Source organism: Xenopus laevis, chromosome 9_10S (genome assembly GCF_017654675.1).
Source record: "Xenopus laevis strain J_2021 chromosome 9_10S, Xenopus_laevis_v10.1, whole genome shotgun sequence".
In the NCBI taxonomy this organism is placed as follows: domain Eukaryota; kingdom Metazoa; phylum Chordata; class Amphibia; order Anura; family Pipidae; genus Xenopus; species Xenopus laevis.
In genome coordinates, this window is record NC_054388.1 from 67,078,001 (window position 1) to 67,099,645 (window position 21,645).

A 21,645-nucleotide genomic window follows, 5' to 3' on the forward strand; every position below is an offset into this window, starting at 1 on the left:
GGCGCTCCCAAAGAGACACCATTCGCACTCTAAAAATATTAGCTGCAACTTGCACACAATTCACAAAATCACACAAGATAATTGCACATGTTTTGGAGCATATCTTGAAAAGTTGCTGTGGCCACAACTCCGCATATGGCTGCAATGGTGTACTAAAATTCTACAAAAAAATGCTGCACTGTGGGATGGAAACATGTTTGCATCAGAAAAGTGAAAAATTAACTTAAAACTTAATTGGTCTGTAGTTTCATTAGCAGATTAGATTACTTCAAAAACCTAAAAGTATAATTGACATCTACATATAATAAAACCATGTGTATATCATATGAATGTAAAATATTTATCAGAGAGGATATAACTGCAGAATAATTGCATCTATCATGCACTGTAATATTATGACTCCATAAATAAGTTCTTAACCTGACTTCTCAGGGCCTGAGTTACACATTAACCATTTAATGTTAAGCCTTAGTAAATGCCACTATTCTATGCCAAAGCCCACAGTACATAAAGGTATTATTAGTAAAGAAGTAGAACTAACATAATAATGCCTTATGGAAATAAACAGACCCCTCTTTTTGAAATAAGCTTTGTGCCAGTATTCAGACCTGCTGTATATTTATCCTATTTGTGCTCAGCGACACTTATTTTCAAGGCTCGTTACCTAGTTACATATTATCCCTCCCACACTGTGTTCAGTAAAAATTCAACAAAGAAAAGAGGACATATGGTCTCTGAAAAGCAAACACAGGCAAGCGTCACTCTGCGGCTCTCCCAGTATTTTCGCCATAACAATCAGATTTTAAATATCTTCCAAAGTGTCACTGGCAGGTAGATGTTGTGCCTTGTTTTTTTCATTTTGCACCCTTGTAAATGAGACTTATAGCCTGCATAAATAAGTCCTCTCCAACTTTTTGCGGGGCATTAACACCAGGATATTAAAGTGCCCTTAAATTATTTACATACAGTATAAGGGTTGCTTTATTAACATAGGTGCTAAAGTGCACCAGTGCAATAACCATTGGCAATGGTCTAGGATTAGTTTTCATCGGTATACTGCAAGTTAGAAATGATTGTGGGTGCGCTTGTTGGCAAATACCTTTTACCTTTTATGTATACTGTAGTTCCACTAAATACAATAGACTGTGTGGGGCTTCTGGTTAAAAAAACAGATGAGAAAGATATCTGCAGAATATTTTGTTTCATGACTACTTTATTTTCCGTCTGCAGAGAATAAAGTGGCAAACTCCAACAATACAGAACAATCCTGTAAACAAGAGGGAGTACTGAGTCAGCTTTCAGGGTACATCAGAGGCAGCCAATTCCTCTGGCTCGTGCTAACAGTAATGACTCTCACAACAAGTAGATCACATTTTCTCAGGATAGCTACAGCATTAAAAACTAATACAGCAACTAATAATATCATCACCACAAACAAAAGGAAATTTATTTTCTATATCTTAGAGATTACACTTTGTGCAGTCCCTCCAACTAGTTTTGAGTGTAAGAAATGTACACATTTCGGAGTGTATTTTTTTTACTGAATTTATATTTCAGAAGGCTAGGGTCACACAAGGCTGATCTCGGCCTGCGTAAAAGTGCTGTTGCAACGGTTTCAGGTAGGGGCTGATTCTTGACCTTGGCTTTTCCTTAGGTAATTGTCCTAAGGAACCTCAGTCTGTCAGCATTAGCCCAACGTCTAAGCGATAAATAAAGGCAATCTAAACCTAAAATGTCTAATTTAATGGTAAGCAACTTTATCACTCAATACCAATTTTAAAGTTATCTATAAACATGACTTCTACTGAAAGCAGTATCCTGCATGGGTCCAATCATGTTGACCCATGCCTTACCCATACCCACTATTCTGAAATGCACCCTTTCCAGACCTGCTACCTGACCCACAACCGCAATGTGGACTGGAAGTGGTGTCAACGAGATAAATGGAAAAAATTACTTGATTGTTGGGGGTGGGGTGGAGGGCTCAGACCAACAACAGAACTGGATACCCAGGCAGGGTACCCTTGGACCATCTGTCTGGTTGTGGATATTCCATGGGTACCTGACCTGCTGCAGGTCTCTAGTACCTGCCTGTCTCTTTCCTTTTTCTGCCCTGGTGGTTCAGACTTTTGAAACAATGCAGCAGAACCCTGTAGACCTATGAAGAAGCATACAGAGGGTTAATACATTCAATCAGATTTTGCCTGTGATTCATATCTTATACTGCGAAAAAAAGAAAATGAGTCATTTTGCTCTTTGTGTCTTCCAGTCATTAAACATATTCCAAACATCTCTCTGGCTAATATGCAATTTATTCTTTTCAAATTGAAGTAACCCATATATAAACCCATAGTCAGCGTGGGGGAGGAAGCACAGGTATGGAGGCTAACAGGATGTGACTGTACAGCAGCAAACTGATCAGCCTGCCAGCCAAGCCAATAAAGCAAACCTATTTTGATACTCCTACTGGAAAAAGATTGTACCATATGAGTTACTGTAGCCAGTGCTAGCAGCACCTCAGCCCATCCCCCTGCTTTTTTCCTCTGTATTCCTGTAGATGAGTTGAGCGAGCAGAGGCTCTGGAGGAGGGCTGCAGCGGTGCTCTCCTTGTACATTGTGCTTTTGCAGTGTCAGGGGTATCCCTAGGATGTGATACATGATCGAGCATCACTGCTGCAGCCTTGTTCCCGGGGACCGAATGCTTGCTTGCTGGCACACAGCTCTCTTAGTTTGGAAACTGAACCTTTCTCAGCACTTTGGGAGCAGAGCAAAATATATATTTTTTCCCTTATCTTTGCAAGACTGAGCTGGTAGTGCTCCCATCATGGTGGCTGCACACACTGCCCATTCTACCTCCTCTGCTGAATGGATTGCCTGCTTAGATAAAAGGTACTCTCCGCTGCCAAACCCTGGATGCAGTGTGTGTGTGTGTCTGTATGTGTCTGTGCTGTGCATGCTAATCAATCAGCCGGCTGCAGGGAAGGATGCAACAAGGCATCTCTCACATAGAGCATGCATTGTCTTTTAGTCATGTTCAGTTAATGAATGAGGTATATGAAAATATTTAATATGTATACTCCTCCATTGTCAGTGCCTGCCTGCTTCTTCCTGGGGGTTGAGCTCTGCATTATGTATGCATGGAAAATCAATATATTCCCTATGAGAAATCTTTTGTAAGAGGCGATGAGCAGGGTCTGACAATCTCTGTTCTAGCCTCTAGGCAGACAGTGTCAGACTGTCAGGGATGTTGGGTGTCAGTGTTGTTCTATAATATAGTGCCTGAGACCTCACAAATCTGCTTATAAATGCCCCCCCACCCCCCGCAATTTCAGATGGTGGTATGTTCCTAAAGCAGATCTTGTTCGTAAAACACTCCTTTGCGGGACTATCTATTTGCATTCTGTATTAACAATAACCCACTGTGAAATAAAATGCCCCTGGCTCTGTGGAGTTTTTTTGCTTCATATACAATGTTCAATTTCCTGGTGTTTTCAGGTAGAGAATAGATTTGTAAAAATCAGTACATTGAAAATGTCCCAGCGCTTGAGGCCATACAGCTGACTCACCTAGTTATGACCAGTCACATCTACACCCTCCATAATTATTTCAATTCCCTTTTGGCTCCAATATCAGGACTGTACCATGTAGTGTACCATAGGAACAATAAGGCTGAGCTTTCAAAGGCTGTAGATGCGTTAGAGCTGTTGTTTTTTTACTCCAAATTTGGGTCCCCACTTTTATGCTATTGCAAGTGCCCCTTGTTTTCTGATTTTGAATTTGACTAGAGTATTGACTGTCTTTACTCTCTAAGCTAAAGAAATTTTTTGTTTGTTTTTACCTGCTTATGTACCTGGGGTGAACTGTGAATACATTTTTCTCCCCTTACTTTCACTGCCCCTGTGATTAGATACTAAATTACTGTAGTGTTGATATTGGCAATTTGCATCAATTCTGCTATTTTGTCTTTACTCTACCAACCTTGTTTAATTTTACAACCACCATTGTTTTTGCACCATTTGAATACAGCAACATCTGTGCTTAGTTTGTCTAAAAGCAGAGGCCAAGCTGAGAATATTTGTAGCATGGTGTGACCCTGGGGAGCTCATTGAATATTTATATTTTCTCATTATACACTAGTAGATATTCTATATAAAAAAGGTTTGATACCTTCTGTAGTGTAACTACAGAGCAGTTATTCCAAGTAAGCACAGCTGAACTTGGTCTTACACATAGTGGGGTCCCACACAGCAACAGTTTGAAAGTGTTGCAGATCTTAATAACATACCCTGTGTTTCTCTGAACTATGTAGGCAGCTCTACTGCTCTTGTAGCAAGGAAATAATACATCAGGACTTTTATTAACAGGGAGGATTAAAAACTCCCGATAAGGATAATGCCTGTTGGGTAACCTGGTATAAATGTTACAGTAGGGAAAGAAAGTTATAGTAGCACCTTATATCAGTGTTGTCAATCCTGCAGCATTTCAGTAAATACTGTATTGAAGTGCAACTTGCTGGATTTACCTTATATAAATTATGGGGCCCTCCAAAGTCTATTTTACCCAAGTTCCTCAAGTATTTGTTTTATACTGTATACTTATTTACAAAGAAAAAATAATGAAGCAGGTGATGGCTGATAGGGAGGTTTGTTGCCCAGATAAAAGAGCAACTTCAGGCGACTTCGGAAGAATTAGGCAATGTGTTGATTCGCCATCTGCTATTTCACTTATTGCCGTGGAGAACCATTTTTGGAAGGTTTGTCGCCCACAGTCCTGCATTTTTATCACAGGCAACAAATCTCCTCATCTACCATAGCCATTAGAATGTATTTCCAAAAAGCAAAGTTTATACCAATGCTCTGTGTTATGTGATAAGATGGCCAATTATGAAAAAAATTGTCTTAATTGGAAATGTCACCAATTGAGTTTATCGGTCAAAAAGGCCATGGGTTTGGTCCCATATGCAGGCCAATAAGTTGCTCTAGAGGGGCCAGGTATTATTGGCCTGTGTTGTGCCACCTGTGTAAAGGATGCTAGCTGTGAGACCTGTAAATAAATCTATACAACAAAGTTATAACATTCATTTTTTTCTAGGCCTACTTCATTTGTATCCAAACATTATGCTCTGTAAGGCTGTGGGCACATGGAGCATTTTTGGGCTAACCTCTGCTCCTGTACCTGCACGCAGGCAGAAGCTGTGGAACAATGCTCTGTATGCTCTGGCCCTTTATGTCAATTTATCAACTTTATCAACCTCTTTAACCAGGCTAGATCTGGAAAAGTATCCAAAAAAAATGAACGGTGTATGACATGTCATAATAAAACAGATCCTTGTATTTGATACAAACCAAGATATAATTAATCCTTACTGGAACAAAACCAGATTATTTGGTTAATTTAATGTTTACATTATTTTCTAGTAGACTTAAAGTATGAAGAACAAAATTACAGGTTCAGAATGCTGGGGACCTGGGGATTACCAGATAATGGGTACTGACAACGCCAGGCTTGCTAAGGGATGACAAAAGATGCAGAAAAAGGGCAGTGTTGTTATTTATTATAGTATCAACTTTTGTACCAAACTATACCCCCAAATTATGACATGGCTGCAAACAGTAATACTCAGTTTTATGCACACTTCTGTTGGATTTTGAGGACCTCTAGTGACCAAAAAACAATACTGTGAAAAATAAGGTAGCCTAATACAATTAAATATAATTTAGCAAAATAATAGCTTGCTGTCTCTTTGCAATATAACATACCTTTTGTTTTGGGAATTAAACCTTTGCCTACTATAGGTACCATACTACACCTGCTATCCCTCAGTCCCTTCCCAGAGGCTATTATCCCAGCTGTAACTATAATCATTGTCTCTTTTTACTATACCTGCTATCCCACAGTCACCGTCCCATCCCAGAGACTATCCCCCACTGCTACAATAGGCACCATATATCACTTCTATAACTGCTATCCCACAGCCCCTTCCCAGAGACTATTATACCCACTGCTACTATAGGCACCATCTCTCCCTACTATACCTGCTATCCCCAGGCCTAGATTTGTGGAACGGCCACAAAGGCCTGGGCCTAGAGCAGAAGGATTTTAGGGGTGACATGCTGCCCAACCACAACCACATTGGTTCAGAAGCACTGGATATGGGCAGAAGATAGTTTTTTAAATTTCCCATGCGCCAATCCCCAGTGCGCCGGACCCAATGATGAAAATTTGCACATGTGCACAGATGAAGGCAGCAGGCCTAGGAGTGCCAGCTATGTAAATTTGGCTCTGGCTATCCCACAGCCATGGTCCCTTCCCAGAGGCTATTAGGCAATTATATAGAAGGCAATTATATAGAAGTACCAGAGATCTGGTTTGTTAAAACTTCCAGAAGAAAATAATCATAATAATCAGGGGCAGATTACTCTCCCATAGGGCTCTGAATAGAGCCTTTCCCCTCCCCAGACATTCTCCAGGTACCGCAGCACACCCCAGTTCCACCCCTGATTTACCCAAGCTCCACCAACAGCAATCCTAAACTCCAGTAGACCTTATAGTAATCTACCACTTAAAATAATATTTAGGTCTGATGATGTTTGCTCCCCTGTTTCATTTTATGAGATTGAGGTGCCTGTCACTTCGAGTTTTATTTCTTTAATAACCAATTGTTCTGCTTGGCTGATATGCCCACTCATTTTAATCTCACATCTATTCCTTCCAGATTTAACCCAGTGTTTTAAAGAATTGATTTATGTATATAGTGCTTTGCAAAAGCTATTCAGATTAAGATCAGGACCATGGCTGGGGTATGTGGTATCGTGTCCAGAAACTTGTTATTGAGGGTTATTTCCTAAATGCAGGGCAGGGTTCAAAGAACCTGAATGTATTAAACTTTCCTTTTCCTGATGTGCATAGTAAATAGCCAATGTGTCATTGTTCAGGCCTCTGGAACGTTCAGGAGAAGATGTGGACATCATATTTGCAAGACTTAAAGAAGTTAAAGCTTTTGAGAGATTTCACCCAAATCTTCTTCAGCAGATATGCTTTTGTGGATACTATGAAAACCTGGAAAAGGGCATTACATGTAAGTAAAAATGTAAATCACTGTACACATACTATAGACACAAACTTTTATGCCAGGAAAGGGCAGGGAAGAAAGAGATTCTGCTGCATAGTTACTATTAGGGGCATATTTATTATGCTGTGTAAAAAACAGGCTAATATACCACACATCGCCAGGTTTCACCGTATAAAAAATGACATTTTTTACGTGTTTTTTTTCTTAGAGTGACTTTCTACCGGAAGCAATGTAAAATAACAGCAGCAAATCTGGCGTTCTTATGGAGTAAAATGATACACAACTTTTTAGACTGTTTTTGTATTACAAAGCATAATAAATATGAACCTAAGTGTATTAGCCAGTAAAGTCCCATTTTTGTAAATATTGCCCCCCCCCCACCAGCGCTAGGCCACCTGCACCGGGAGGGAGCTCCAGGTGTGAGCAGCCATGTTGGTAAGAGAGCATGCACATTACACGCTTTTGACATCATGTGTATGTGAGCAAATTGTGGCATTCTCTCATTATGCACATCTGTGTGCCCCAATATGGCGCTTGAACCAGGAGCTCCCTCCTAATGCGGGTGGCCTGGTGTTGGTGGGGGGCATTTAAAAAAAAATACTGTTACCCCCAACCAGACTTTGGGTTCTATTAGCCCACACCTTTGGTTGGGGATAATATATTTTGGCAACAGGTGCCCTTCGAAGTGCTCCAAAGCCAATGCATTACAGTTGTGACAGTGTGTTTAGAAAACACATTTGTCTGGTATGTAAATGTACAAAATGTACAAAAGCAGTCATTTAAGCTGTATATGATATGGGCTGAAGGGGGGATACCAAGTCCAGATAGGGTTAATATTCCATCCCAATCAAGTAAGTAGCAGCTGAGAGGTAAAAGGGATGTGCTCCCTCACCTATGGGCTATTCCATGAATGTCTGGATGAGACAGGTCTCTCCTGTGTGTTTGAAGAAAAGACACGGTCCTGGTTGTTCCTAGAGTGTGAGAGGAAGCCTGAGAGAGGACCAAGGGGATGTGTCTGACAAAGAGAGACAGAGTGCCTGAGAGAGAAGGAGAGGACCAAGGGTCCTATGACTGTGCCTGGAGAGAGGCTGGGTTCTTTTGGTGAAAGATTAGCAGTGATGCCGACTTGGAAATGGGAGTAACAGGCAAGGGCGGGCCCTCCTACATGTATGCAGTGACATAACAAGAGAGTGAGCAGGAAACCCAGGCTAGGGGTAGGCAGAAGACCCTTCAGCAGGTACCTGTCCAGTGCCCCCTCATTGTTCTGCCCTAGGCAGGTGCCTCTTCTGCCTACCCTATTTCTGGCCCTAGTAACAGAGTGCTAACCTTGTGATGGACCATAGTCTGAGGTAGGCTCTGGAGTAGTCAGGAAGACTACTTTCTCGTGTGTGAGAAACTTATATTTTTGATGCCATATTGCCATATGTTTATGTGCTTTTGTTCTTGAACAATTAAATGCAAAGTCTTATTTTTCTGCAATTTTTGAGTCCCTGTCTCTTCTCTGCATAAGAAACCCTCTTGCCTACCATTATAAAAGCTAATCTTCCCACACAGTGCACTATAGCTAATGTGTTACAGTACATCACAGGCGTTGTATTAGCATTATCATTCTGATTTTATCTGTTCTCTTTCAGTGTACCGTCAAGGTGATATAGGAACAAGTTGGTATGCAGTACTAACAGGATCACTGGATGTTAAAGTATCCGAAACAAACAACCACCAGGTAAATATCTATAGTAGAGAGGGAGTGACTGTGTGTACACTGATATCCCAATGCATGCAGCTAGCCCAGTTATAGTGCCAAATATTGTAGATGCTAAAACCTGTAACTGACACAAAAATTGTGAAAGGGCCCTGCATTCTGCTTGGGTGTGATGTCTTATGTTTTTATGCATATGGTCACCTTTAGCATCATGACCTCCAAGTTGTCTCATCACTGTTAAACCATGAAAGTAATAGTGTACAGAACATACTTCTGCAAGCCCCCAACAATTCATAGAGGTAATTGTTTATTGAAGGTAAGTAACAGTCCTGTTAGTATTGGGTAATTAAATACATTCACTGGGGAATGCTTAACTCTTGGTACCCCCCCAGTGATTTCACCTTTCCTTCTCCTTTAAAGGAGATGTTCATTCTGCAGAATGAAAGACAATGTCTCAATTCTTTTCATAATCAACAAACACAAGGTGGCGGTGTTTGAGAAAAGATTCTTGTCTTCCTATGGAGATTATCAAGATGTCCCAATCGATAATGATCTGTTTGCTAAGATTCTAGAAATGTACTGTATAGTGAGGAAGAACAGTGAATGACTGCTACTTTACTTGTACATATACATCTATTCTTAAGGTTTTTCTCATTATGTAGCAATTTTTTTTCAGAGGAGAAGGGGACAATATGAAAACATAGGGAAAGAGGGCTCTGTCCACAAGCTTGCAGCATAAAAGAAGACGAGTTATAATGAAGAGGCAAAAAAAGGGGGGAGGGGAAGATGTCCAGTTTTGTAAACTTGTGAACAGTAAGGTATACTTACCAATATTAACAGGGGGTCCAGGTGCTCAAGCCCCAGACCTTCAACTTGGGGAGGTAATGTAATACACGTGCGTTTCAATTGTAGGCTGGCACAAAAACCAAATACACAAGGGGGGTTGTGGGAGCACCCGCATTGCTAAGTAAAAATATATATAAGTATAAGGGAAAACAAAAACCAGACTTCACTCCAAAGTATGATGCAAATGAATAGTAATTTATTAAACAAAAAAGAACATCTCAAGGGATGGCCTTTCGCATTTCATGCCTTGTGGCCACTTATTCACAGGCTAAAGGTATTCTGTACAACCAGTGATATTTAAATCGGAACACACCAATCAGAGAAGTGCTTTGGACAGCCAATCAGAAAGGTTAGTACATTGCGATTGGATTGTCCAAGAGAAACAGAGTACACATAGAATCAACATGTTAAATGCTTAAAAATAAATATTTTTACAGAAAAAATATATTTTTTTACACCATAGAGAGATTCTTTTAGCGAAATAATTGTAAATGTTATGGTTTTACGGCTAAGGTGACCGTTTTAGTATTTTTCAGTTTACTTTAAATTCAAGAGGTAGGAGGTATTTTTCAGGCAGATTTTCAAACACTTTTAAACAAAACAGGATACATTGTAAGTTTATTCCCGAGGGTTGTCTTGTTCCTAAAAAGAAAGTATGTCGGCCAAACTAGTCGAACCCTGAAGGAAAGAATAAGGGAACACATTCTTAACATTAAAAATGAGAACAGCTCAACTACAGTGGCCCGACATTTTGCTAACTGCACAAATAGGTCCCTGTTTTTCAGTAATTGGAACAGATTTCATCGCACATTAGAGGTGGAAATACTGTGGACAGACTTCTAAAACAAGAAGCAAAATGGATTTTTTTTACACCACACATCTCAGATGGGTTTTTATAGCTGAGTTCTCATCTCCCTATAATATTCATTTATTTGATCTCAACCTCACCAGAAATGAAATAATAATGGAATTTGCATTGGTGATATGTTACACATTATGCATAAAATGCAATATTATATATCTGACATAAAGTACAGTTACATAACAATAACATAACATTACTTGCCTGCAAGTTGAAAGCTTTGGTTATGGCAGGGTGGTCTCTGTAATAGGTTGTAATAGGGATGTTATTGTTTTTAACATATTATTGCCAACACCCTTCTGGAGGTAATTATTTAAAAGTGCAGAATTTGCTACAGTCTTAGGAACTCAATACATTTTGTAATTTGAAAACAAGAACCACAAGGGACTTTTAACTCCACAATACAAGTGTCCGAAACGATCTAAAGATAATATGAGTAATTACACCTCAAAGTAAAAATAAAAAGCGATTTTTATTTACCACCATGCCATGTTGGTCAAATAGAGTTGAAAACATTTAAAAATAATGGTTGAGGTTCAGGTCTGTCGTATGGAGGAGTCCCTCTTCTGGACAGCTTTCTGGCGTGCTAAGTGGAGTACTGTGGCAGTGATGTCATGCGGCTAATTCAATCAATCTTGCAGCACTTGCGAGCGCAATTCAGCATACGGTCGGTATAAACCATTATCTCATGTTTGAGTGTTACATGACGGCAACAGAGAGCGGCTTTGGGGATATACCACCTGCAATCTGACTAAAACATTTGGGAGTATATGTTGCGATATCTATATCGCCAATTTTGGTCATGTGGACTGTTTATTCACTATTGTGCATCGCAGCTGTAGATAGCGTACCTTCAGCACTATACAGACTCCAGCACGCATAGAAATTATTAACCCCTAATATTGGAGCCATTTTTCTCTATCGAATATCGGCCCATGGGCAGAGAACATTTAAACAATTACCTTGCAATCTCTTCTCAAATCGCATTATTTTGGGGAATGCATGCATGCTGTTTTGCCTCTGAATTCAGAATTTCGCCTTACTAGGATTAACATGGATTTATCCAATTGAACATAATTAATCAGAGGAGATCATAATTGTGACTTTGTATCTATTACTTTCAAAGTTTCTTTCATTACGTCCTTCCACACCAAAAGACTACTAATTGTTTTACACATTAGCATGCAAATTGTCCCATATCTGATTAATACAATCACTTAATGGGGTTAATGTCCATATAGAAGGGATCCCTTCCGTTTCACATGCAGTGCTGCTTATTTTTAAAAGTTTTTAGCTCTATTTGACCAACATGGCATGGTGGTGAATAAAAATCGCTTTTTATTTTTACTTTGAGGTGTAATTACTCATATTATCTTTAGATCGTTTTGGACACTTGTATTGTGGAGTTAAAATCCCTTGTGGTTCTTGTTTTCATATTGATAAGTTTGTGGACACCCCAATACATGTAGCCCGACATAATCATATTAAGCCTCATCTTAGATAATTTGTTGTTATACATTTTGTAATTTGTTTGAAAGCAGATATTGGATTGGTTGTTACAAATTATTAGACCAGTGCACCTGTTTAAAGTAGCTGATTATCTCTCATGATCATCCACCCTCCTATTGGCCCATATTATATAGGAATATTAAACCCATAAGACTTGTGATTCTTATACTAGGAACATGATCATATAATAATTTGGGCTACACTCATAAAACTGTAATTATTTAGTCTCAAATTAAGGAAATAATATGTAAATCAGAAATATCCAGCCCTCAGTCTGCAGCTGTCAGCCTTTAGTTGCCAGAATATGGTCCGAAATATGGGTCAACAATGCCTGAAGGGCCACAACTTTGAACTTCCTGATGCAACTACTAAAAATATCTATTATTTATAATACAATATGTGTTATGTAATGCTTGCACTCTGTACATTTGCCGAGTACATTTACAAGCCAAGGGGGTGCTTGCTGGGATTCCAAGACAGAAGCCCTTTGTACTGGGCTTTGATGATCCTTGGCCTTATAGCACAGTTGGTAGTTTATTGTGCTCTTACCAGTTAAAATGTATTACTAGGCACACACATGTAAACTGATGATTATTGTAATTGCTATTTGGCATAATTACCTTCTAATATATTTTTAAATTTGAATCTGAAGTTTAGAAATTTTAAGGTTCTGTATGTCCTTTTATATATGAGAAACACGATTCTTTTATATTGAAGGATGCAGTCGTCATATGCACTCTGGGTGTTGGAACGGCTTTTGGCGAATCCATATTGGACAATACCCCACGGCATGCCACCATTCTCACAAGGGAAAACTGCGAACTCCTTCGTATTGAGCAGAAGGATTTTAAAGCACTTTGGGAGGTGAGAGCTTTCATTTTTTCTGTAAAGCTTTGCAAAGGGAAAATTATCATTCAGCATAAAATTATAGGGCAATGTATCCATTACTGGGAATATGATCCGTTGTTTAACATGTAAAATATGTTTTGGAATTATGTAAACCATTTGACAGTCTGCATACTGGGAATCTGTTGCAGACAACTGTGTTTTCCTGAATGCCATATGGATTTTGTAAATAACAAATGGAGCTTTAGAACAGAGAATATGTGGAGCTGCTAGACAGACATATGCAGAGTAGAATTTGGAATTGCCTCTGTGTCTTGCTTTTCCATGGCTAGTTAGCGGAATATGAGATCTGCATATTTAAAGGGAATATACCCTAAAAAAGAACTATAGCCTAAAAATGAATGTGACTAGAAATCCTGTATTTTATATACAGGAGAGTTTCAGCAAGGAGTTTCAGTAGCCTTATACCAGTAATGATCCATGCCTTCAGAGTTGTCAATAAAAGATCAATATCGTAGATTTTGTTAGGCCTTTTGAATGTCAGATCTTTAAGTGTCAGTGACACTGCATATGCTCAGTGGAGCTGTTAAGAAGCTAGGCTTAGCAGTTGTCGGAAACCACGAAGCAGAATATCAGGTTTGTATGTCACAAAAGCTAAAACTTCATTGCTGATGCAGAATGTACTGATTTCTAAGTTGCCATGTAATGTGAATCTGAATTAATTACAAATAAGATCTGATTTTTCTATTATATATTTATGTATTGTATATTGTGAGCTCAGGTAGCTTGAGAGCAGCACAGATCATTTGTGAATCAGCAGAATATAACATAGGGAGCTACTGGGGCATCTTCAGTGGTACAGATCTTTACTGCAGGCTGTGATGTTCGTGGACTACTATAGAAATATACTGGAACTCATCTAACATTTGTAAGGCTCATTTATCAACACTGGGCAAATTTGCCCATGGGCAGTTACCCATAGCAACCAATCAGTGATAAGCTTTTTAATGCCAGCTGCAAGTAGAATAATGAATGCAACAATCTGATTGGTTACCATCGGTTATTGCCCATGGGCAAATTTGCCCAGTGTTGATAAATGACCCCCAGTAAGTGCAAATTTGCACCAGTCAATCAATCACATCTTTACTTACATACATTCTAACATGTAGCAGTCCTAATCTTTAGCATTTCTAGTCTAATTCCTAGCGGAACGTAAATTATCCTATAATTTATATTTGCATCTCCTTCAATTAACATTGTGGAAAATAGAGGAATAAAATATACATTTTGCACATTGTCTTAGCAAACTACTGGCTATACAATATTATAAGGTGAACTAAGTTCTGTAAATGCTTTATCACTAAAAATTCTAGTTATCAGTTATGACAGTTGTCCAAGTCCAAGATCCTCTCTGCTGATTTTGAAAGCTATTACACACAGGGCACTTTTGGGTTATTTTCATGCCATGTTTTTTAGTAGCCCAAGCATGCTGCATCAAAACGCCAGAAATAACCCCATTCACTTCTGTGTGAATTTTACAAGCTGATTCAGGACACATTCCTGTGTACATCTCCTGACTGATCCAGCTCTGCTTTCTGCAGCCCCCTTTATTGGAGGCAGAACAATAATGTGCACATTTGTGCATAGAGAGGTTGTGCATCCTTCAGAGCCTTTACTGTACTGTGACATGTTTTATAAATGAGCACATATCTCAGATATTTTCAAATTTCTTGAAGGCCTGACAACTGTTAACACCTGGCTCTATAAGCTGGCCTGCCCCTATTAGCACTTTACACAACAGGAGCTGGCTCTGTCATTAAGCTGGCAACTTGACCCAGGCTTTCTGCAGGATTCTTTAAGTGGCACAACTGTTAATCACGGTTGCTATGAAACGTCCATTATTCCCCTTCATCTTAACATTTCCAAGCTGCTTTATACTCTGATTTCTGCCTTGCCTGGAGCAAATATCAACAAGGCAAAAACTGCTTTAGGGCTCTTACTCACGAGCGTTTTTACCTGCGCTCCCCTGCGTTCCGTTTTTCGGCGTTCAGCCGAAGGGGAGCGCAGGAATAGACGCATTTCATTTTTTCAAATGGGACTGTACTCACACAGGCGCATGTAGGCGCCGAACGCAGGTTGAGACGCAACATGCTGCATTTTTCCTGCGTTCCGCGCCTACATGTGCCTGTGTGAGTACAGTCCCATTTGAAAAAATGAAATGCGTCTATTCCTGCGCTCCCCTGCGGCTGAACCCCGAAAAACGGAACGCAGGGAAGCGCAGGTAAAAACGCTCGTGAGTAAGAGCCCTTAAAATTGACAATTACAGTTAAAAATAAGTATTCTAGAAAAACTAGTATACTGCAAAGCAATGTTTACCACTGCCGAGCAAATATTAGAGAATTAGATTTGTAAGTCATAGAAGCTAAAACTTCATTGCTGATGCAGAATGTACTGATTTCCAAGTTGCCATGTAATGTGAATCTGAATTAAATACAATTTTCTATTGTATATATGTATCATATATTGTGAACTCAGGTAGCTTGAGAGCAGCACAGATTATTTGTGAATCAGCAGATTACAACATGGGGAGCTACTGGGGCATCTTCAGTGGTACAGATCTATGAAACGTCCATTATTTCCCTTCGTCTTGACATCTCATAGCTGCTTTATACTCTGATTTCTGCCTTGCCTGGAGCAAATATCAACAAGGCAAAAACTGATTTAAAATGGAAAATTATAGTTAAAAATAAGTATTCTAGAAAAGCTAGTATACTACAAAGCAACGTTTATCAGTGCCGAGCAAATTCTTTTGATGTAATTCTGAAATATTACAGACTGTGCTCGTTATATCTGAGCTATTAGAATAACGTTTGATTACCATTTCCATTATAAAGAAGAGAATGGTAACTGACATACCAAATATCTAATGCATGTAAATATGTTTTCTTTGAAGCAGATGTCCTGTATGTCCTGTTGTTACTAATGATCTCTACTATGTGTTCAGCCATTTTTTACCTGTTGTCCTAAACAAAGCCCCTCCTAGTCAACTATGTCTGTCCATTTGAAAAGGTGAGCTACCCCTCTAACTTTAGCCTCTTATGTTGCATTATAGTAATCAATTGAGGAGTAAGCAGGTGGCTTGCTATCATTGTCAGCAGGAAAGGGGTTGCCTGTAGAGAAACCCCTAAGACATTAAAGCAGGTGTCTCGAAAATATCCCAAACACTCCTTAGGCTAAAGGCATGCATGATATAGTTTCTACCTGCAGATCTGAGCCAGTGGCATAGCTCCTGAACCTGACTAAGCAGCTTGTTCTTTGCTTTAATGGAAACTGCCTGTCGCCACAGTTTTTGAACAGCAGTGAAAGAATCCTCTATAACATTATCCTAAGGGTAAGTGCACACGCTAAGATTTGGGGAGATCGCCTTTTCTTCGAGCAACTAATCTCCCCGAACTGCTTCCCCGCCGGCTAGAATCTAAATCGCCGGCGGGATGGCACTAGGAGCACTATGTTTTCCGAAGTCGCCCGAAGTTAGATTCTAGACGGTGGGGAGGCAATTTGGGGAGATTAGTTGCCCGAAGAAGAAGGGATTTGTCCTTTTGTCATTGGGCTACTTTTCTCCCCTAGTAGTTTTGTGTGCCCTTACCCTAAGGGCTAGTCCACACGGGGAGATAGCGACGCGTTTGCGGTCGCGGCGACAAAGCGCCGCGACAGTCGCCGCGACCGGCGCAGGCGACAGTTTTGTATGGGCGCCTATGTAAAAACGCCTGTGCTAACCACACGAGGCGATGCGCTTTTCAACAGTCGCCTGAAAATGCCTCGCCAGGCTTTTTCAGGCGACTGTTGAAAAGCGCATCGCCTCGTGTGGTTAGCACAGGCGTTTTTACATAGGCGCCCATACAAAACTGTCGCCTGCGCCGGTTGCGGCGACTGTCGCGGCGCTTTGTCGCCGCGACCGCAAACGCGTCGCTATCTCCCCGTGTGGACTAGCCCTAAGAGAATTAAGCAGCTCATGGAGGGAGATAAGAAAGGTTAACTAATGCAAAGTAAGCAAGACCAGAAGTGTTCCCATTCAGTAGCTGGTTTGTCAGAAGTAAACAATTCAGCTTGCTGGTGGATCTTTTTGGTACATATATTGAGAAAGGGGAAATGACCACAGCAATTCAGCAATGCAGTCCTTGCCCTAATGGGATTTTCAACTATCTGGCCTATTTTTATCTGTTGGAGAAGAAATCAGAGAGGGGGTCATATGTTGACAGATAAAGTGGTGACAGAGATGTAGCTTTCATTGTGCCACCCCTGGTTACTTGTGGGGAGCTGTGGTCTGAGGTGAGTTTCTCAACTCGCTTCATTGGCTCAACACCCCTGATACTAGGTGGAGACTGAGTCAGAAGAGTCATGTGCTCCTTCTCACTATTATGTAGTTATGTAATAAAAGGCTCTAAGTTTGCCCAGGGGTAAAACCCCCAATCAGTTTGATTTTAAACAGATGACTAGTTGCAATCAGCAAGTAGAATTTACTAGTCATCTGTTTAAAATCAAACTGTCAGGGGGCCAAAAGGCTCCCAACGGGAGTAGTCAAGACTTAGGAGGAAGCTGGATCAAAATCCGAGTTCGCAGTATCAAAAGGGTTAAACCAGGAGGCATAGTCAGGAACGGGCAGAAAGGATCAAAAACCAGGTCAAAGCAGGGGTCAAAGTCCAGAATAAATAGATTAGGCAATAATAATAGCACCCAGGTACTCCAGGAATGGGAACCTATAATTGGCCAATGAACTATTGCCCTGGACGCCTTTTATTTTGAATATTTGCACCAATGCGCAGCGTCATGATGTCACGCGTTTACGCACCAACGTCATGATGCCAGCGCCACAACCAAGTGGCGCCCCCTTCTTGGACGTCGTGCCGGAATTAAGGAGAAGCACCGCCGAGTGTTCCGGGCGCTCATGACACAAACATCTTATTGGTTGCTATGGGTTACTGCTCCTGGGCAAACTTAGTGCCTTTTATTACATATGAGGGTTTGTAACTTATGAACAGGACCTAGTCACAAAATCCCTGGGCCAATGGGGAAGAGATAACAGAACCAGGACTTCCTGAAAAAGGGAATTCAACTTTGGGTTCCCCAACAGAATGAACAATACATGAGCTAACTGCTATTTAGACAATGTTGATATCTGTATATGGTGATGCCAAGTAGAGGGTGTCTGGGTTATTGCTTTTTACATGCTTTCTACATGAAATCACAGGGACTCAAAGATTGTTTATTTTGGGGCTCCACGTTTTCTTGTAAAATTTCTTTGCATGAAATATATATTTAACGGTTTCATATGGGGCATAAAAATGTACCTATTTTATTTAGTACATACCATTTATCTCTGGTGACATAAGCCTTTGGACACGAGCAAAGCAAATAACTGTAGGAGCCCAGCTAGATTTGCCGTTTAGAGGAATGCAGATGATAGTCCCCTTCTTTTCTGCTTGAAATGGTGACAATACAAAGGAAGACAAATAAAGATACTTTCATCTCCATGTGATATTTCAGGCTGTGTTGCTAATCAAGCTATTTGAGAATGCATTATTTATACAGAATTGGACAATTCTGTAGCATTTCAGCAGCAGACACATACCTCTGACCATGCTTCAGTTCCATAATGCTCCTTGTACGATCTGAAAGACATAATGGAGCCCAAGCCATCTAAGGGCAAAGATTACTGAAATATTTATACCATGAATGGGCAATTTAGAACCCCACTCTGTGCAGGTTTAACTCAACTGAAAGGCGCTTCAGATCAGCCAGCCCTGAATGCTCTATAATGACATTTTTCTAGTACGCCACGATAAGAGATTTCTAATTGGTTGCACCATTGGAAGGTCAGTTGGTCTGACAAAAATAGCAACAAAATGCTACCCTTTATTTTCTATTTAATTTGGTCTATATTCTCTTGCAAGGTTCAGCGTAAGCAGTGCAGCTTGAGAATTTTTGTTATTTTTGGTATAGAGTTGGCAGCTACTGTCTAGAACTATCTTGTCACAGAGTGCTGACAGATATGGACAGATGCAGCAAATTAAATTGTTCCATTTAACTTGGTGAATTCACATGTAAAACAGAGGCTGACAATGTGATTTGATCAACTTAAAGGGGCAGTGATGCTAAAATACAAGTTTGGTGTGATATTGACATGATGGAGAAGTAAAACAGGAGTACATGGGGGGAATTCATAAGTCACATAGGTACAGAGGCATAATAAAATCAATATACTCCCAGTTAATCCACTTCATGGCTGGTACAAACTGCCGTGTATGAGCAGTAAATTGACTATGTTTCGGTAGTTAAGATGGAAGAAAGCATGCTGTTTACTTCTGTAAGACCATAACTTTCTTCTAAGAAACAGAAAATACAACCTTAAATATCCAAACTTTCATTTTGTAAACCCATAAAGGAGAAGTAAATCCTGGAAAGAATAAGAACTTAGATGCAGTATGTCATGCACTGGACTTGCTGTATCAGCCCAGAAGCACAGCAGCTCTATAACAGTAATGACCAGTGCCTTTAGAGCTGTCCCAAGCAGATCTCCATCTTCCTAATCTTGTTAGACCTTCCTTCTGTTTCAGGCTGCAGTAGAGTGACTTAACTTAGGGTTTGACAAAAATCATTCATCAGAACCACAGGGAGAAAGGTGCAAATAAGCTGATATTTTAAGACTAATACTACTACTAATTAACTACGATGCAGGTAGTACTCTCCAGTACTACAGCATCACCTGTAATCTCGCTTCAGGAAGCTGCTAACATTTTTAGACTGGATATAATTTCACTTCTGTGAAAAACAAGCAATTTGAAATTTGTTCAGCTCATAGCTATATGTAACAAATGCACTGATGATTCCATACATCTCCTTACTTCCAATGAGGGCAAACTCAAGTACTTGAGTTCCAAGTTCCAAAAACAACATAGAAACCTTGAAACCTTCTCATGGGACATTAGCCTTAGTGCCACAGTAAATCATCCATTCAGGTAGCACCTGTGCATTAAAGGGATATTATCTTCACAACATTCACTCTTGATCATACCATCCAATATCTTACCTTTAATTTAATTTGATTGGTGATTTTTCATTCTCTGGAGTTTGTCAAATGTATTCCATACTTTCTAGTGCTTCTTGTTCCCATAGCCCTAGGGACATTCCCAAGCATGATGAATCTTATGTTGGGAGAAGAATAAGCTAGTATATATATCCTACTGGTGTCTAAATAAAAATCTGCAGTTATTTTACTTTGCCCTTTCTTGAGATTCTGTTGCCTAGCAGAAATCTTTGATGGTTAATTTTTCCCCTAAAAGGAGCACCACCTGGGGAAAAACTACTGAAGGTGCTTGTGTGTGTGCGGTCACACACAGGCTAAGGTTAGCCCAAATACTGAACTTAACCGCTGTGTGTCGCACACAGGCTACGGATTCAAATCAATGGAGCAGGGACACTGAGCAGATCTTCTTCTCTCAGCCTGAAAAAATATGCAGGTTGACAACAGCCGGAGACTACAGCCAATATTCCCATAGTCTCATAGGTACTGTAATTAAATCTTATAGGTAGAGCAGTTTTTGATCTTTACCTTTGCTTCTTCTGCAGCAAAAAATAAGATGTCCCTGGCCCTCACTTGATTTCTCAGAATAATACTAGAACATCCATTTTCTACAATTTATTTTGCATTGTTGCAAAAAAGGATAATTCCAAAACAAATCTTAACCAAATGTTTATATCACTGATTCCTTAACAGGATTAATTAGCACAATGATGGAAATAAGAAAGCTTAGCAAGACAACCGTCAGTTTTTAAACATATATAACTTTATGAAAACTGCTTGTTTCTAATAGGAGAAAACTAGTCCATACTTAGTAAACATACTTAAAGGTATACTGTCATGGGAAAAAATCTTTTTTTCAAAATGCATCAGTTAATAGTGCTGCTCCAGCAGAATTCTGCACTGAAATCCATTTCTCAAAAGAGAAAACTGATTTTTTTATATTCAATTTTGAAATCTGACATGGGGCTAGACATTTTGTCAATTTCCCAGCTGCCCCAGTCATGTGACTTGTGCCTGCATTTTAGGAGAGAAATGCTTTCTGGCAGGCTGCTGTTTTTCCTTCTCAATGTAACTGAATGTGTCTCAGTGGGACATAGTTTTTTACTATTGAGTGCTGTTCTTAGATCTACCAGGCAGCTGTTATCTTGTGTTAGGGAGCTGCTATCTGGTTACCTTCCCATTGTTCATTTGTTTGGCTGCTGGGGGGGGGGAAAGGGAGGGGGGTGATATCACTCTGACTTGCAGAAGTCACATGACTGGGGGCAGCTGGGAAATTGACAATATGTCTAGCCCCATGTCAGATTTCAAAATTGAATATAAAAAAATGGATTTCAGTGCAGAATTCTGCTGGAGCAGCACTATTAACTGATTTATTTTGAAAAAAAATGTTTTTCCCATGACAGTATCCCTTTAAAACACTTTTAAAGGAAAACTATACCCCCCAAACAATGTAGGTCTCTCTAAAAAGATATTGCATAAAACAGCTCATATGTAAAACCCAGATTCATGTAAATAAACCATTTTCATAATAATATACTTTTCTAGTAGTATGTGCCATTGGGTAATCATAAATAGAAAATTGCCATTTTAAAGAATAAGGGCCGCCCCCTGGGATCGTAGGATTCACTATACTCTCAAACATACCAACAAACCATACATGTTAGGTCACATGAGCCAATTAACAGACAGAGTTGTGTCTTTTGCTTCTATACTTCTTCCTGTTACAG

General features: G+C 39.8%; 1 protein-coding gene across 3 annotated transcripts in view; it reads left to right on the forward strand.

Annotated features, from left to right (window-relative positions):
* The first annotated feature begins 2,555 nt into the window (after positions 1 to 2,555).
* The window catches only part of rapgef4.S (Rap guanine nucleotide exchange factor 4 S homeolog), a 129,116-nt gene continuing 110,026 nt past the window's right edge, over positions 2,556 to 21,645 (forward strand). For all 3 annotated transcript variants that reach the window (XM_041578226.1, XM_018238865.2, XM_041578227.1), the window contains exons 1-4: positions 2,556 to 2,889; positions 6,936 to 7,078; positions 8,707 to 8,795; positions 12,709 to 12,855. In XM_041578226.1, the coding sequence (XP_041434160.1) occupies positions 2,825 to 2,889; positions 6,936 to 7,078; positions 8,707 to 8,795; positions 12,709 to 12,855 (444 nt within the window). In that variant the 5' untranslated portion in view covers positions 2,556 to 2,824. The remainder of the gene's footprint in view (positions 2,890 to 6,935; positions 7,079 to 8,706; positions 8,796 to 12,708; positions 12,856 to 21,645) is intronic.